Here is a 19056-nt window from a genome sequence, read left to right on the forward strand (position 1 = left end):
CTACGTATTTGAGCGTGGCTCTACTCAATTTCCCGTAATCGTCTTGAAAAGCGGCGTGGGAACAGCTCTAACTCCTACGAGGCAAGTTAGAACGCGCAACCGCAACGCAATGCGAAACTATTTGAGTAAAACGAATGAATAAGCCTCTGCTGTCTTATCACCGGCCTATTCACTGCTTTTACTCGAATCGGTTGCTGAGTGGAGCTCTTTGATCTTCGACTGCGCCCATGGATGTGGCACGTGCGTAGGGCCCGCGTGCTTTTACGTATTTCGTAGGAACAAACTCCGTTCCCACAACGTTTCATAGGATGACTAGGGGAACTTGAGTGGGGCCACGCTCATATTAGTAATCTGCACGCCGTACTCTATGCGTTCCATTAGGGTCCCACACTACGACAATTTTATGGTACGCTATTTTTTTAAATGATGCTAACTACTAATTTATTACCAATTAAACCCTTCACTGGTAGTAGAGAGCCCGATGATAACAAAGACGTACCGTAATCGGTTCAAAAAGAGGGACACTCCGGGCCGTAAGTTTTTGTCTTAACATACTGTTTTTCAAGCACAGCGTTGAAATAATGAATGACGAATTAAAAGAATTAAAATGCGCATTAAAAATGTCAAATTTCCTACCGTACGAATCTGAGAACAATAGGTTGTTGGAATTGTTATTTAGTGCATTATTAGGCGTGCACCATTCAAGAGCATTTGAGGGAAAGTAGTAGATCTGATGGGAAATTGTGTGGAGGAGGAACACCAGTGTCAGTACAAAAACATGCTCATGATCATGTTCTTCAAATCCTAGATCCAAGAAGAAATCTGCTGCCTTGTCGTGGCGGCCCTCAGCTCGTGGCCCACGGCGTAAATGGCTTGAGGTCGCTTGTGCGCCTAATTGAGTGATTGAGCGTATTTATATAGGTGAAACCCTGCGTTTAAGTGGAGCGTGTCTGGATTTGCAGGCACGGAAGAAAATCCACACCGGTTCGTAGGGCACTACTTGTTAGTCGTTTCTCAATGTATGTAAACATAAACGTTTGAAAGTAATTCTCTATAAAATAGTTTCTTCATCTGGAATAAAAGGTACTTTTGAAATGAATTCTTTTCGTTCAAACGATGTTTGATTCTAAAATGTTCAATTTTTCTTTTCGTCTTCTGGCGCTGATCCGCAAGGGAATTAGTTGCGTATGCGTGTCATTTGAGTCTTTGACGCTTCGTCAGTGGAAGATTCTCGTTGATATTTTCTGTGATGTGTTATGACAAAACACATTGCTTTTTTAGTGGATCTTTTTTCTTCATCCGATTTTTTTGAGGGGATAAAAGACAGCTTGTCAAGTCCTTCTTGTTGTTCACTTTGAGTCGTAATCTTCTTCTCCTTATCTGGCTTTCCTAACATCCGCCAAGCTATTCGTTCTTCTGAGCTGTTCAGATTCTTAACATTTTCTGAAATCAGAAATCTACTGTTTGTGAGAGGACGGGTCCTGATGTAGGTGTGATACATTTTCGCTCAATTCTTGAGAATTTAACTTCTCCTTGGTTTTTATTTCCGGCTTTTTTTCGACAAATACAATTTAAAAAAGGTGAAAAGGCTTATTTCTATGGTTTAACTCTGGAGCTCTTACATAACTAATATAAATACTCAAAAATACTTCAAATAAATACTTAAAAATACACGTTCGCAAACCTCAAAGATACTTTAAGTAATATAAACACTCAGCTTTTATTTCCTCACAAATAAAAAATATAAAATAAAAAATAATAAAAAAATTAAAGAAGAAGATGAAAAGGCTTATTGCTATAATTTAACTCTGGAGCTCGCACATTACCTCACTGATGCATCAATTTTTAATTTACCACATATTCGTATCGTTACAAAAAACATTGATAGATGGAAAAATGCAAGGTAAAATTCTCTCTAATTTTCAAATATGTGGGATTAGTTCCTCTACAGAAACAAAGGAACTCATTCCTTGTTGTACATCCAAGCTTCTACTGTAACGGAATGACCCAAGGGTGTAAAACTTCAGCGTGTTCGATTCGTAACCGGTTCCGGCGTAAGATATTCATCATACTCTTTTCTGACAATCGACCCTCGCAGCATTGCAAAAATAAAAAACGTGTGAATAATTATTTATTTTAAATGCAAGACTTTTCATTTAAACTCATTTAAACTAAGCTACTATTTTTATTGATTACGTATTATTATTAATTAAAATTCATTAGGTTAAGTTTGATTTCTTTTAAAGTTGTTTCTATTTCATATGACTCCAACACTTAAATAATCACGGAAAATCTATTAAAATGTTTACGGTATTCCAAAAATCTTTACCAGTTGTTGTTTCAAATTTGTCTTTAACTGCAGTTGTTTATACCATGTAAATGTTGAAAAAAGATAAATTTTTCTAAAGGAACGGGTGGATAGAATCCGGTACCGTAATCTAACCCTCTGTTGCAAGGACCAAAAAGATTTATTCTTTCGTTCAAGGTCTCTTTACGATTAATCGTTGCCGCTTTCCGTATATCCATCTATATTTCATTTTTTCAATTTTTTAAACTGAAATAAACGGCGCGCTACAAGGACAATCCAAGTGTTTTAATAATGCATGAATTTTGCAGAGGAAAAATATTCGTCATTGCGTCAAAATCATCTTAGGTCCACTTAAATTTCATACTCTCTAAACTTGTGGAAATACGTTTTCTCTCATTTTTTCTATTTCTGATAGATTTGTGTTTGATTCTGCTCGGATACGAATTCTATGTTGTTTTACAGATTCGAGGCGGCGGAGTCTCGTTGGAGGAAAGACGACTGCTTGCTTTAAAGGTGATTTTTTTAAAATTTTTTCCAGAATTCTTGCACGATAAGACTCACTGAAATTGTACTGTTGTGCTTTTTGCGATTCCGTTCCTCCTCTTTACAAATTGCACCTAAAACGTGACCTCAACGGAGTCATTTTGCCACTCTATGAATTCATTTTGTCTTTTTGAGTTGGGATGAAAAATGGCGCAGTAAAATCCCACCGAGGAGGGCCAACGCGTTTTTCGCTATTTATTATTGACGTGTACTTCTTTGTACTAGTTTTTTTTTTGTATATTTTGTACAACCGCTACATATGCTAAACGTATACAAAAACTACTATGCGTGGAATTCGGACCGTTTTCCGTGAGTATTGAAGGGTTCATGCCATTTTTTCTCGTAACCAGGTATTCTAGGACTATTATTTTGATCGCTCATACGTTCACCGTTTTTTTTTGTATGGTAATGTAAAGAGAAAAACAGTGTAAGTGTGGTAGGACGGTATGGAAACTCACCAGAGGTGGCTTCGCAAACCGCCGCCATGTTCGATGGTGCCTTGAGGACGATGGAATCACTCCTACCAGAAAATCCTGAAATATATATTTATCTCCATGTGCGACTTTCGATAAACCTCGGCATGTTAGTGCTTCAATAATTGTTTTCTTTAGTATATATTTATCTTTTTTAGTAGTTGATATCACATTTAATTTATATTTATATATTTTAATCTTTCTGTATGGAGTCATTGGAGTGCACCAATCCCTTTAAGACCACTCAAACGCGTTCAACACAAAATCAAAATCACAGGGGTTTTATGAACGTGTAAGCGGCCTAATCAGTGACATACTTAGCCAACAGTTGTATTAACCCAACACCTTAATCCTTCCAGACGTTCTTAGCAGCGATTAATCGACGCCGGAGGGATAAGAACCAGGTTGGTTTTCGGCGAGAATTGAATGATGACTGCGTGAGTGTAGTGGTGACCTCCTATCAGTCCAGGCCGGGTGTAGCGCAATCGGTTTGGGATCCGTTGTAACCACACGGTCGATGGTTCAAAATCGCTCTAGTGGGAACCAAGCCTTTCATTCTTTGGGGTTGATAAATTGATCCCAGACATGTCTGGGAGAGCCGAAAGCAGTGACTCAATGACGATGATCATCAGCTGGCCCCCGCTTGTCATTCTAGAGGCCAACACGCGTTTCAAACCCTCAGCAGTGAGTAAAACGCGCTCACGCATCCCAAACGAATTGATAAGCTAGAGACTTTATTCTTTTTTATCTTTTTCATGATGCATTAAAATTGTAAGAATGTTTAACATGAAAACTGATAGTGATGTTCAAAATTCCTTCAAAATTCAAGTGTTGACTGTAATTTTCAATTTTCAAGGGTGCAGCGTTCTATGTTTTCATGTAATCCATGTAAATCCATGTGTTTATGCATTTACATGGAATTACATCCTTCAAGTACATGGAATTACATTTTTACAGTACATGAAATCCCCTCAACATCATTTTCCTTTCTTGTAGGAGCAGCTCAATTCAAATTTTCCGCATATTTGATTCACTAAAGCCGATCCATGGGTGCTATAACTATATGTGGTTAGAGGGCTTATTTTCTGAGGCTTTTGTGAGTGGATTTGTTAGAAATTGCTCAGGAATTGTCCGGAAACAGTTCGAAGAATGTTTTGATAATGAAAGCATGTAGTGCCATCGATAAGGAGTCTCGGATTTCTTTTTCCTACTGTAGTGGTTGCAGCGTTAAATAGAGTCGGCAACATTTTGCTGCACTTTCTGGGAACCCTAATGTCAACAATATTTGGCAGGTGCAATCGTATTATCATAAATATTGTTAAAAGACACCTCTCTAAAGTTTTCCACCATTCATTTTATTTTTTAGAGCATCTACAGACGAATCTGGTCGGAGCTCTTTGGCAGAATATCGATATTCTTAAATATTATACATAATGCATGTACTCTAATACGTATGTATAGTAGTATAATGCTAATTATTTCCTATTATTTTTGTTTATTATTTATTATTATTTGATCCAATATAAATTCCAATATATGTACATAATATATTTTCGTCTATTTTAGAACAATAGAAATAACGTAGAAATGTAAATCTACCTGATCTAAACTGATGGCCTTTAAGAAAGGGAAAAGTATTGGTGTTTGTTGATCATGAAGCAAACAAAATCCTTGAGATACGCAGGAAACTTCTGTCTTGAGAACATTTAAGATCTATTCTATTTATCAAAGAAAAAAATCTGATAAATTGAAAATTGAAATTGAAGCTGAAAATTGAAGCTCTACAAGTGGACTTCTGCGTCAAGCTTCCTCCATTTGAAAATCTTTTACGTTTTTTTTTTCTGCAGAACACCTATTATAATAAAGCTAATTTAAAGGCATCATATCACGAAATGGACGATATTCGGATCACTTCAGGAGAAGATAGTGTTGAGGGTGTAGGATACGAGAATGAGCATGTTCACACTCAGTTCTCTCTGATACCCCCAGAAAATGGCGTGGAAAACTGTGTTCCTGTGCGAATACCCCTACAACGCTACTTATAACGGGGGTAGATGTGTGCACGTGCTGAATCTGTGAACGATTTGGACGATAATCAACGAGGTTTCATCAGTATTTTATTGGTAGTTTATTCGAGTGGAACTGAATTGCTAACAGCTATGCACACAAAAGGTTACGCGGTAAGGTGCCTTGTAGGAAATTATGCACAAAAACCTTTTTTCCCACACCGTCTCCCAGGACAGTTAGGAGAAATTGAGCGTGAAAACGCTCATACTCGTAATCCATCTCTACAATCCCATTTTTTCCTGAAGAGATCCCAACATTTGCCAACTTTAAAGCATGTGTCTCTAACTTTATTGAATTTATCACCTCCGGTGGTCGCCAGTTCGCAGCTAAATTAGTCGCGTGGGAAAGGATGAAGTTTAGATGGGTTGCTTTTTTTGTGACGTTTGGGTTTTCCAAAGTTTTCTGCTTGAGAAGGATGGGGCTGAAGGTTGAAGTAGTTCTAGTAGTTTCAAATTTCTATGAACTTTTCCGGTGGAAAAAGTTGACATTGATGAAACTGGTGCGGTAGAAATTGAGAAATGAACAGTGGAATTTGTCAAGACCAAGGTCGGATGCGCCTGAACAGAGACGTACTCTTGCTTAGCGCGGGAAAAATTCCTGCTTTACGTTGTACATGGATTGAGTGGTAATTTTCACACAGGTCATAAATCTTATGTATGTATAAACGCGCGAAATGATGTCGTTTTCAATCATTTTTTTTCTCTTTTTCACCTACCGAAACCCATTGGTAGAAGTAACTTTTCGATACCACATACCTTTTGGGACGTCCACTGATGAGCACCACCTTTTTAAAGATCCATGTTACTATCAGTATCCATGTTCCATCCGACATCCAGATTCCTCAATTTCTCATCTAAGTGGACAAAAAAAAACCCAATCAAAAAAAATTAATTTGGAGCCGCCGTAGTGTTTATCATCGCTGCTCAGGTATTTAAACTTTGTAAGAACTTATGAAGTAAGTTTTGGCTGACTTATCGAGTGAAATCTGAAATCTTACGTATTTTTCTAGAAATTCCAGATAGCCTCTTGAAATCCCTGCGAATATCGTGAATTCGGTGTTATTTTCTCCTTTTTTCTGACTCACTATTGCTTTCATTAGCTACACGGGGAGATTCTTCTCTCTATTCTTTGGCTTCCCGTTGTATTTTTTTTTTAATTCAGAACAAAAAATTATCGGCGAGATACCTTGTAAGGAGCGTATGCGATAGGTAGTTATGGTGAATACGTTGTAAATGAAAATAATATTACTGAACATTTCATGATCCTGAATCATAATAACATGTTTTTGCAACAAATATCTAGAATGATGCTTAAATGGACTGCGAAGAAAAAATACTTGAAAAAAATCAGCGCTTCCCCGGCCAATAACTCCAAAAAAGAAAAATTCTGCTAAATTTTTCATGTTTAGAACAAATTATTGACTTCATACAATAGCGTGCTTTTTTTGGAATCGAACAGTTATTCTCGTTTTTAGATGTGTATTTGTTTTCATATTCGTTTGTTTTCATATCCGACTAAGAATGATCCTCTACGAGAAGAATTAGCAAGAAATTTTGCTTTGGCCAACCGAAGGCCTTTGTTTTACCCTATTCTCATAAAATCTATTTGGTGCAGGCCCTTAAAGGCATCACCCGACGAATCTGAGGTGGTGCAGATTTCAGGTGGAGTATTCGTAAACGGGATGGGAGACTACGGAGAGGGGGATGATTCCGTCCATTTCTTCCTAGTTGCCGTAAAAAACGGCCCGGAAGATGCGGCGCCGCACAAGGCTGGCGCGCTCCAGTCGAACTCCCTGTACAAAATAGTGCGCCAAAACGCTTGAAGTCGTATCTTCCGGGCCGTTTTTTACGGCAATGAGGAAGAAATAGACAAAATCATACCCCTCTTTATAATCTACGATCCCGTATATGAATACTCCACCTGAAATCCGCACCACCTCAGATTCGTGGGGTGATGCCTTTAACGAACTCTAAAATTTCTTCGTTGATAAAATTTCTTCGTAGATTATCTCTTTATGCCACATTATACGAAACATTTTTAGAATGATTCCCCTAGCGGAAAATATTTTAAGAATTTATATGGAGAGAATCATTTGTTAAAAATTTCAAATGACATTATTTTTAATTGAAACATCGTGAGGATAGCTACCCGCTTCCATTTCTGACCCAATCCTAATCTTTCCGAGGATATGACATGCCGGTAAAAAAAAAGCCTGGAATTGAGCGTCATATGCGATTAATTTCGCGCATGAAACGGATTTATTTTGAGATTTTCCCGAATTCTAAATATGTCTTCCATTCTTCATATATGGCAATAATATGTCTTCCAGTGCGAAACGGTATTGTGAAAATAAATAAATAAATGCGGGCATTTTCTCCACAATGTGATTTTCATCTCCAACTTTTGTATTGTTTTTCCCAGCAATAATAGCCTTTTGGTGAATCCACTGAAACTAAAACGCGAATTTACTAAAACGCTCGAAATTCTTTAATCAGTTTTTTTTGAAGTGGTTGCCGAAGAGTCGTTGCATATTGAATGAACGCCGCATGGTACGAAAAAAAAAGTCTGATATAAAAAAATCAAGCGCTCAGCTCTTGATTTTGTAAAGGTATGGATTTTGTAAAAATGCTGCTTGGATTTCCTTATTGTCGGCGACAATCTGAAATATTCCAAGCATTCGAGGGTACCCTTTTTTCAAGTGGAAATCCCCTCTAAATTTGCATTTTGTGGAATTCCTAAGGAGCTCCTTTGCAGTCGTAGGAAGCTTTCAGGTGCATGAGCCTACATTTAAATGACAAAAATGGTTTTTAAATGATATAAAATAAAAGTAGAAAAATGGCTAAAATCATTAGTCAAAGTAGAAATTTATTTAGAATTTCCGTGTCATTTTTTTCAGTTTAAAAAATTATATTTGTAAATAAGCTTTAAATTATTATCAAAAAATTATTTTACTACGCTTATATATGGGATCATCTAATAAAGTGCCCAACATGGCCAGGGGCAGAGTTTTCTTCTATCCATTACTTGTCCATAATAATTATTGTGGTAATAACCATAAGCAGTGCCATCGACGAGGCGGCCAGGATCGTTCACTCCGTAATTCACCTGTCAACCAGTGCTTTTTCATAGCGCATTTATATTCGTCACTATCAGATTTAACTGCGTCCACCATTTTGCGTCCAGGAAATAATTCACATCCCGTAGAAAAAGTTTTGATTGGAATAAAGGTACGGCATTTTTTATTGGTTGCTAATAGGAATTGGTAGGAGCTTGACGTAGTCCTTAATCTTTAATTTAATCCTTAATGTCGTCAACGTCATATCCAAAATTTTTTTAAAATTGTATTTAAAAAAACAGAAGTATTGAAAAGTCAACGTCATATCCAGAAATTGAAAAGTATTTGAGCACTATTAATTCAGAAATTTTCAAAAGATTGACGAAGAATTGAGATGAGAAGAACACACAAACAAAGTTTTGTGAAGAAAATTAGTTTAGTTATTGTAGGTAAACAACCAAAAAAATAAAGTGTAGCCAAGAAAATCGCAGGTCCTAATCATTATATCAATTTCCGTTATCTGTTTGGTCTGAAGATCAACTTAACGTTCCCAGTATCCTTTTTTTTGAGAATTTTTTTGAAATGACTCCGATCCTCCTTTGGGGTTTTTCTTTTGTTTGGAACGAGAAAGAAACGGTGAAGAACAGTAAAATCGGTCAAAAATCAAGCCATATTATTCACGGTTTTCCGGAAATGATCTTTGAAGGGATTATTATCACGGGGCGCTGTATCCAGAAGCAGATCCATACTGTTCCTCGAGGTGGCTGGGATCGAGCCGGACCCATTTTCGGTTCGTCAGTTACCGTTGCACTCAGATTGCGGTACAGGAGAAGAAAAAAAAACTGATTGTTGCTCTTCTTTAATTAATTAATTAATTTAATTCCTTCGTTAATTTTTATTAATTATGCTATTATTTATTATTAGTATTATTATTATTTAACTCCTATCTATCAATTATCATTATCTATTTCTATCATTATTTTTTCTAAACGGATTTCAGGGATCTTTCAAAGATGTTTACGCGAAAAAATGTTTTTGCGTAAACATCTTTGAAATGTGTTTAGAAAACAACATAGCTGATGTCAATTTCAACTAACTTAACTGAGAGGAACGTGAAATGTCAGACGACACGTGAACAAGTGTTGTTTAATTAGGGATTGGGAGTGCCGCGAGGGTTTATCGTATCCCGTCCGTCCGTCCGGATCATGTGATCCAGCTCCAGTTAATGAGTTCTTCGTAGTCTTCCGTCAACAAATTTGCACGAATAAACTCTGGACACACTGAAGATGTGCGGATTGCTTCAAACTGTGAATGTGCAACACGAACGGACTGACGGATTGACCACATTTTCTGCATGGTGTGCCCGTGCCGGATGAAATGTTTGAGTGTGGAGAATCATAGAACGGGTCGATGGTTTCAGCCTCCGGAGCCTCGTCACGATGTAAACATCCGGTTTTGAAATGAAAAATCCATTGAAAACGAACAGATTGTGGTGAGAAAACCACTTAGGACTTAAAATTCTTGTAGTCTGCTTAAAAATATGAGAGTTTAAATTTGGTCGAGCGATAGCCATTTCTCAAGTTCTATCAATTTAACGAGACGTGAGAGATTTTCTATAAAAATTTATGTAAAAATTTTTAAAAAATGTGAATGTATAAACATAAAAATATAAATGAATGAAATTGTTTGTAACTTTCAGAAGAAATTTTTTTCTTCTTTTTCTTCAAGAAGCACTCAGTTCGCCATTATGATGTTTTGATAAAACTAAACCTTTGAAAATCTTATTTTGAGTGCAATTGTTTCGAGTATCTTATTCATTTTTTATCACTAAAATATTACATTATTTTTTTTTTACATTTATTTTATATCTTATTTTAAGGTCAGTATTTCCACAGAATCTCTACTTCTTTCAAATATTCCCAGAACAGTTTCAATGTCCGGATAAGAACTCATTTTTTTTGTCTGAACAATATTTTCCTTCTATCCCGTCGAAACCATCTCGTTTATGTGTCGAGTGCTCAGAAATGAGGCGAATTCCATGTAGTTTCACCTCGGAAAATTCCCACATTCCACATATCCATGCGTTTTCTCCGTTCAGGAAATGGAACCGCTATTACTTTTGCTGTCTTTTACTGGGAATTAATTGAATTCCTCAGTGAACATCCTTGTCACGTCGGCTCACGTTCTCGTCTTCTTTTTATCGCCGTCATCTTGAAATGACCGAATTTGGCAAAAAAAAAAAACAATACGTGAGTGCTCACAGAATTCACAGAAACATCTGAATCATTTTGGGATAACATCGAATATACGGTAGACTCCAGAATTCACCTTTATAACATCAGATCACATCTCAACTAGCAGTGGACCCGTTGTTATTAATCGTAATAGTAATCAGTAATATTTATAATTAACAGTAATGGGTAATTTATAATTAATATTTACTGGTGACATTTAATAACACCTAATGATGATTAATAGTATTAATATGTACTAGTATATTTAATAATTAATAATTTTCATAAATCATCGTTTGTAAAACTGCTTAAAATTTATAGGATTAGGTTGACGCACATGCAATGCAGTCTTTTTTTTTTAAGAGATTTAATTACGCGCACAAAAAAAGCTATGTAATACGTTATTTGAAAGAGCGTATTTCATTCTATTCATTTTTTTCTCCATCTTTAATTTTTCATATATTATTTCTTTTTGTACAAGATATTATTGTTTTCGGTTTTTTATACTAATTTAGTTTTTCGTAACTTTTCGATCAATACAATTCTAGTAGTGGTATTAAAATAGTGCTAGTATAACAAAAGTAGTGATGGGTTTTCGTTTTTTGGTCAATTTTTTCTCAACTTCAAAATTACTGAAAGTTCCAACGTGAATCGCTTTATTTTTCGGATAATTTTTTTTATTCAATAGCTGAAGTATCAGTTGACAGTGAGTGATAAATTTGAATAGAATAATTTCTTTTAAAAAAATAATTTTAAAATTGACTTAACCGAGTAAAAACAGTCGAAAATGTAAAGTGAGACGTAAGGTTCAACATGTATGGTTAGTCAGACTGTTAAGAGAACGGTCGCTTTTCCTAAAGAAAACAAGTTTTGAAGTTTATATTTTCTAATTTTTTTTACATAAAATCAAGGTTAAATAAAAATTGGGATTAAAAAAATTAGAAATCAAAATAATAGACAGCAAATCTGCGAAGAATTAGCAGGTTCGCATGTATGACGTTCCATTTCTCGTGCGGAAATTCCGTCGATGATTAACAAGGAGAGGTAGCCGAAGAAGATTTACAACTTCTCTTTCATTCGTTCCGATAGACGATGATCGATTCGAGAAACCTGAATACATTTATTTATTTTATTAATAGTCAGCCTCTGTTCGAGCAATCTTTGCCTCTAGGGATGAAAAAGATGTGAAACACACAACAACATGTTACAATATTCGTAGACCGAATCTTCTAGGTGTTCCTTTTTTTTCGAATATTTCATGGATATTACTGGATTTTATCTTCTTAATTCTTAATTCTTAATTTCTTAACTCTTAATCTTATCTTATCTTAATTTCCTTGAGACTTGAGCTAAGATTGGTATTGATCCTTATTAACGGCTAAAGTTTTGGCATTATCGTTGGATTATTCCCGCATGAAGGATTCCGCGCATTATTCTCCACATTTCTCAATTTTGTCAACTAACTGAAAATTGAAAAATTTTGTCAGCTAATTGGAATTATGCGGATAAATGAATAAATTAATTAATTCGTTAATTAATTAATATCTAAAAGGCTCAAAATAAAACCTGGGCTCAGGGATTCGATGCGGATTTCGTCCATACTATTATTTCGTCTTTCTCTTCGTCCATGCTATTCCACCTGGGCTTAAACTTGTCGGGGATCAGCCGCTGAAATTGACGAAATACGGATCAAATAAGAAAAATATGGAAGAAGTTCGCATCTAATCTTTCAGCCCGTGCGTTGTTTTGAGCATTGGACATATTTATTTATTTATTTGTTTATTTATTTATTTAAATCAATTAATTTGTTTATTCACATACACCAATGGTGAGCCAGCAAAAAAAAGCACACATTGTTTCACTGAAAACATTTTCAAAAAAAACCGGAACCCACCGTTTATTGTCAGCGGAACGGGAGCAGTCCTTTTCGTGGTGGATTTGATATATGATATATTTGTCCTATTATTCTATTATTTTTCTCGTCAAGAAAAATGCATCAACAATTAGTACTCGTGTGCATAAGACCTACTCAGGTGAAAGAGGTCTGGCACATAGGATACAGCTCAGGTGATGAGGATCTCTTCGCCAACCGTCCAAAACTGAAAAGCGTCCCTTCGCCAACCGTCCAAAAGTGAACGGAGTCAGAGCACCGGCTCCGACTATCGCGTCTACTTCTGCTCCTGTGAATGCAAATATTTTTCGTCGTAATTAATTGTTTCATCCGGATGTGTCACGAAAAATAGTGCTGCTGTCGATGAGTGCTCAGGCGTGTTTTGTTCGGGGAGTTTGATGAGTTTGGTGTCGACGGGATTTCACGGCCGCCACCGCCGCCGTCGCCGCCGCTCCGCCTCTCGTCCGGGCGGAAATCACCTCTTCCCACTCGTGTTTGTGTGTGTGTGCGCGCGTGAGTGTGACCCTTCCGGCGTCGCTTCCCTCTATTAGGCAACGCTTGTTCGGAGATCACACAGGTGATCCGACGTTTCATCCGAAGGGCAACGATGTCCCGTATTTCGTCTATGGCCTACAAGCGATTACAACCATCGATATCGGATGAGTCGAAACCCAGGTCGCAGTCGAATTCCCGACTATTTGATAGGATTTATCGTCGAGGAGACACTTATTGTCATAAGGTCTGTTTGTTTTTTTCCCTTAGCGGACTGAGTAATATTGGAAATCCGGGGGAAAACATTCCAGCAGTTTTTTTTTCAACTGCTTGTTCTAGTGAACCTCAGCGCAATGATTATTCAGTATTTGTGTCCTTAAGTTGATCCGGACTTGAGATTGATGTAGTCCTTTAATCTTCGCTCCGTGTTCGGCTTAACTTGCAAAAACACAAATAATTTCTTTTTTTCGAAATAAAAGGAGAGGGACTATTTTTTTTCAAAATATTATATACAGCGCAACGGGAACAGTATTTTCTTTCGCGTATGAGTTTTCTATATCTACCCATGCTATCGTTTACAGTACCATTGCTACTGTCTCGAACGGAATTTTGTTTTAATAGCCCCCAAAAAAAGAGACTATTATCCAAGTGCAGCATCATTTCTCGTTCATTTTGCCCTTTTAATTACGCCTTTAATTGATTGAGGAGCTGATTTAACTATTACACGAAATCCGAACCTCATGCCTATAAAATCCGTTGGACTCGCCCGCCGTTGGATTATTCGTATTTTATTAGAATTTTACTAGTTTTTGTTTTTTTAGGACAAGGTTTATTTTGTTTTATATTTTTTGCTAGGATAAGATTTTCCTTTGCAACTGTGGACTGCTTGATTATTTATTAATTATTAATTGTTTTTATCTATTGTTTTTATTATTATTTTGTTTCTAAGCAGATTTTTTTCTTGAAAAATAATATCATCAAAAATTGATGCATTCCTCAGAATAAATGTTATTGCAATGAAAATTATGTGGTAGAATTGTTGAAAGCTTTAAAAACGAGAGTTATCTTTTTTGCTAAATGGTTATGAGTGTTCTTTCGGCAAACAAATAAACAACAATAGGTTGATAGATTATAAATAGCACTAAAAAAATGTATTAATAAACAATAAGAAAATAGTAGGGGAAGCTGAAGCTGAGTAGCAAAAAAAGTTCGCTTGTTGGTTGCACGTTTTTTTTTCACATGTTATATGTTTACAGCTTATTCTCACTGAAGATTAGAGCGTGTCTCGTTCTCGCAAAGAGTAAACAATGTTCGCATATGTGTAGAGGAAGAAAAATGATATATAATAGTGGTTTCGAACGAAAATGTTTTTGTTTTGTGTGTTGAAGGCGTTCGAACATACCTCATCGTACGACGAATCCATTAGCGGCTACATGCGACGACAGTTCGCCGGAAACGGTGAACGAAGTCTACCACTTAGATACGGTAAGATACGGTTATTCGCTTCCTGGGCCGGGCCTCTTTTCCGGTTGCTGTTACTGCTGCTGTTGGCGTAAATTATGCAAATTTCAGGCACAAATCCACATCAGAAATCGGACGCTGAACTGTTTGCGGTTGAAGAAGAGATGCCAATCAAAGGTGATTTATTACATTTTTATATATTATATATAAAGATATATTGTATAAAAATATATTTTTGCGTTGCGGCGAGACCCCGAACGGAGTCTCGCGACAAATGGCTGGCGGAGCAGGCGCTCCAGAACCATGTAATCCGTATGATTCGTTCGTTTATTCATACTTTCATCCGGAAAATTCCGAGAATCACTTGTGTGTGGAACAAATTGCGCATACTATATGAGATTTTATGATCCTTGTTGCGCGAAAGATCCCAAAGGGAATGATTAACTCTCTGACACTTTATCCTTTATCCTTCTATGATCCTTGTTGTTCTTGTTATTTTATTCCTTTTTCTCTTCCTGAAAAACTCCGACTTTAACTTAACTAGTCAATTCTTTCATGATTTATGGCTTTCTTATATAGTTTAAAAATTTCGAGTAATTGAGAAATTTTTTTCCTATTCTGAAAGGGATTTCCATCTGCCATGGGCACGTCTGTGGTTTTTCACGAGCGTAACACCGATACATTTTAAATTCTATTCCCAGGCGGCCTTAAAAAGTACTATTATAACAATTTTCCTGAGATTAGTAACTCAAACACTTTTGCAAACAACTACTAAAAAGGTCCACTGTGAATTGAAATCTATATTAATGGTTTAAAAATTATAAGAAATGAAAATTAAATCAGCATAAAAAATCTCACAAACACAGTTTTGTAGAGAAAGAAATTGCCTTTCGAACAACACATTGCGTAACGCTAAACTCTATTTTTTAGCCTTTTTTTAAATCAATATAATAGCTTAAAGAGACAACTGTATACGGGGACTGTCCCGTTATTCAGTCTGGAGATGTCAGATTTTGCTATGGATTTGCATGTATATTTGCACTTTAGCATCCAGAAATCATTTAAAAAGCTGAGCTGAAAAAGATTCCTTAATACATCTTCTCAAGGTGAATTACCTACTTATCCACTGCTGAGAGAAGAGGCATGACGGATCTGAATTTACCTCGCTCCGTTATCCTCCACCTCACCTTGCAACAGAAATGCTTTGTATACTAGTTTAGCTTTTTGCTCTAGTGAATAAAAATATTTGGAAAATTAAACTTGGACAATATACTATAGTAAAAATATAATAATATAATGTAATATGAAAAAATAAATAAGAATAATGAGGATATAAATATATATTTTTCAAGAAAAAAAAAACTGAAAATCCATTCATTCTCATAGAAATGTGCCAAGGTTTGCCTCATCGACAGATACATTCACATTAATGCTGTGTGTGTGTGTGTGTGTGTGAAAAAGATGCTCATGAAAAATAACTATCCTCTTCATGTGGTTTTAATTACAGTAATTGTTATTAATGTTACAAAAATTGTTAATTACAGTAATGTTATTAATTACAATAATTACTGTTTACAGTAGTTACTTTGTCTATTTGAAACCGTGGTATTGTAGAGCTTTTAAGAGCTTTTTTTAAAATTTCATTATCGAATCTGAATTGAATTTTCAGTGCTAAACGGTGCTCCGGGTTATATCAACATTCTGGATGCATTAAATGGATGGCAACTGGTGAAAGAATTGACGGATGCAACAGGTCTACCAGCCGCCGCTTCATTTAAGCATGTATCTCCAGCAGGTGTCACTCTTCTTCTATTTTACTTTTAGTTATTATTAAATTATTTTACGAAAAATTTAAAATTTCACGTAACATTTTTGACATCCACATCTTTTTCAGAAAAAAATTATTTTTTAAACCATAGTTATTAAAAATCTACGCAATAAGATCGTTCGTTCTTGTTGCGTAGATTTTTAATGTTTTAATTTTTTAATGTTTTTAATTTTAATTTTTTTCTTTCTTTTTACGTTCTCTGTGCAGGTGCCGCAATAGGGCTTCCGCTGAACGACGCAGAAGCACAATCGTGTATGGTCGCCGATCTTCCGCTCGACCTCAAGAAACCGTCGCTTGCGGCTGCGTACGCTCGTGCAAGAGGTGAGATTTGTTCGACGATTTTATTTTCGATTTTGTTTTCTTTTTTTTTCCTTCTCTCACTATCTCTCACAGCTGATCCCCGAGCTGATTCTCTCATTCCACTCTCATCTCCGTCTATTCGTCATCGCTAAGACATGGTGTTATTTTGATGAGGGTCGCGCGTGCGCGCCCCACTCGTCCGCCTAATTCCACCGTCTTTCGGGCACTCCTTCTTAACTCACCCTTTTGTGTGTGTGTGCTATAATCAGGTGAACGGAATGAGGCAACGATTTCCATGCTACTATTTCTTTGGAATTTACGTTGGTTGGCCACCTGGGGATTACTGCAAGTAATCAATCCCCGGTTTTATGTCTCAAACGCAATCCAACTTTCCCCAATCGCGACACACACATTATGTAACAACGCCCAGTGATTTGCTTTCCTATGGTCGGCCTCGAATTGTCCCCCACGGGTGAGTCGTTGACCTGCCGTGTGTGTGTATGTGCGTGTGTACGTGTGGTAGTTCGGATGAGGAACTAGTAGAAAAAAGAACTTTGCCCTGTTCTGCAAATTCGCTACTCAGAGGGGTCATTTTTGAGGAATTCTTTTGAAAAATCTTCCTTTGCCACAAGTGTTAGTGAAATGGCAGAATTTTTTTTTCTGAAATTAAAACCTCACCGAGATCTCACGAAATTCCAGAATGATTTCTGGAATCTGATTAAAATTCTTTAAATTAGAAGATGCTCGCAACTTCACGAGCTCCCTACTTCTTCCTGATAAGAGAATCCCATTTGATAAACTCGGATTAGGCTAGGAAAGGTATAGGAAAAGTAAATTTTAAAAAGATAGGAACAGGGAAGTAAATAAAAGGTGAGCATGGTATGTTCTAACTGGTAAAGTATTAAAATAGAAGAGAATATGTACGGATATATAAAAAAAAATTATTTAATTAGGTTTTAATCTGCACTCTCAACTCTGCATATTTCGTCTCCATAGTTCCTTCTAGCTTATAAATAAAAGAAAGTGAGGAAAATGAAAATTTGGTACTTTCTTTAAATTGAACCATCAACGGAAAATGTGGATTTCAAGCCGACAGGCAGTATTTTTCATCAAATTTTGAACGAAAATTCCATAAAGATCCTTCTTATTCGCGTATATCCTTGCTTTATAAAGAATGACATGTTTCAATCTAATTTTTTATTTCATTTCCCGCGGAAATTTTAACGAAAACATTCTGCGTTTGATGATATTTCCATGTCTGTTCGTGATCTACATAAATCCCATGGAAAAAACATAAAAATTTAATTTTGAAAAATTCCCTTCTGTGTTGGTTAAAAGGCGAAGAAAGAGGAAAAAGAAAGTTAATGGTCCCTTTTCAACAGAAGCACACGGATGCTCCATTCATTTTCCCTTCTGAGAATAATTCCTTGGGCAATACGGAAGAGGTTATATGCGTGATGTTTGCTTGCAATTATCGCATTCCTTGTTTTCTACGAATTTTAGCATTTTTCGTCCACAGATGGCAACAATAATAAACCACTCGATATCCTCTTCCCATTGGATGACACGTCCCGCGATGCAAAAAAAAAAACAAAGAAACAGAGCAACAGGAAGTTTAGGGGGAAGATTTGACAAATTGTTTCCGCGAAAAAAAAATCACTTAGAAACTTCCGCTCTTTTTCCGTCATTGTTGGGATTTCCGTTAGGCACCGTAAGAATTTTTCTATTCTGGTTTTCTTGGAGAACGTTTAATCCACGGAGAGATCAGAAAAATGTCGAGTCCCAATTTCATGAGTGACAACATCGGGATTTGAGTCTCATTAGGAGGGAATCCTATGCTATCACCTATTAAAGGGAACGTTCTGAGGGAAGATTTTTGGTTTTGGCTTCTTTCTGCAAATAAATGAGGTTTGGAACCTATTATTTTTAATTATAATAACTGATCCCACAAGTCAAAGTGCCAGAGGTCTCAGTTTACCCGACGAAGATACTCTTTACACTCGGAGCGGTGAAATTTATTTATTTATTCACATACATTACATAATTATGCACCGAAAAATAACAGGAAAAAGGACAACACACTTTGTCTGAGTGAGACCATTTCAAAAAAAAAAAATGAAAACACGTGAAGTGTATTTTATCACTGGTACAGGAGTGAAATGTTGAATTTTCAGGTAAACAGATGCTTCTGATTCCCAAAATTCCAAATATTATGTCGAATTTTTGCTTTTAAAAATCATATCTTTAATCTTATTTACTGGTGAAATTAACTTAATGTTGAAAATACCCGTCGCTCCGCAGAGAAATCCCTTAAACCTGGATTGAAGTAGATTATGCTGTCCACCACTGTTTATTTTCACTTAGGATTTGTTGTTCTTTCAGATTTGAACTGTTTCACTTTTTA

At 36.2% G+C, this 19056-nt stretch overlaps 1 protein-coding gene across 3 annotated transcripts in view; it reads left to right on the forward strand.

Annotated features, from left to right (window-relative positions):
• Positions 1-19056, forward strand: part of RB195_000458 (uncharacterized protein) — a gene marked incomplete at both ends in the record, with an annotated part of 51932 nt that overhangs the window by 14456 nt on the left and 18420 nt on the right. For all 3 annotated transcript variants that reach the window (XM_064196821.1, XM_064196822.1, XM_064196818.1), the window contains 5 exons: positions 2771-2821; positions 14452-14548; positions 14636-14701; positions 16194-16319; positions 16560-16673. In XM_064196821.1, the coding sequence (XP_064052699.1) occupies positions 2771-2821; positions 14452-14548; positions 14636-14701; positions 16194-16319; positions 16560-16673 (454 nt within the window). The remainder of the gene's footprint in view (positions 1-2770; positions 2822-14451; positions 14549-14635; positions 14702-16193; positions 16320-16559; positions 16674-19056) is intronic.

This window comes from Necator americanus, chromosome IV (genome assembly GCF_031761385.1).
Source record: "Necator americanus strain Aroian chromosome IV, whole genome shotgun sequence".
NCBI lineage: Eukaryota > Metazoa > Nematoda > Chromadorea > Rhabditida > Ancylostomatidae > Necator > Necator americanus.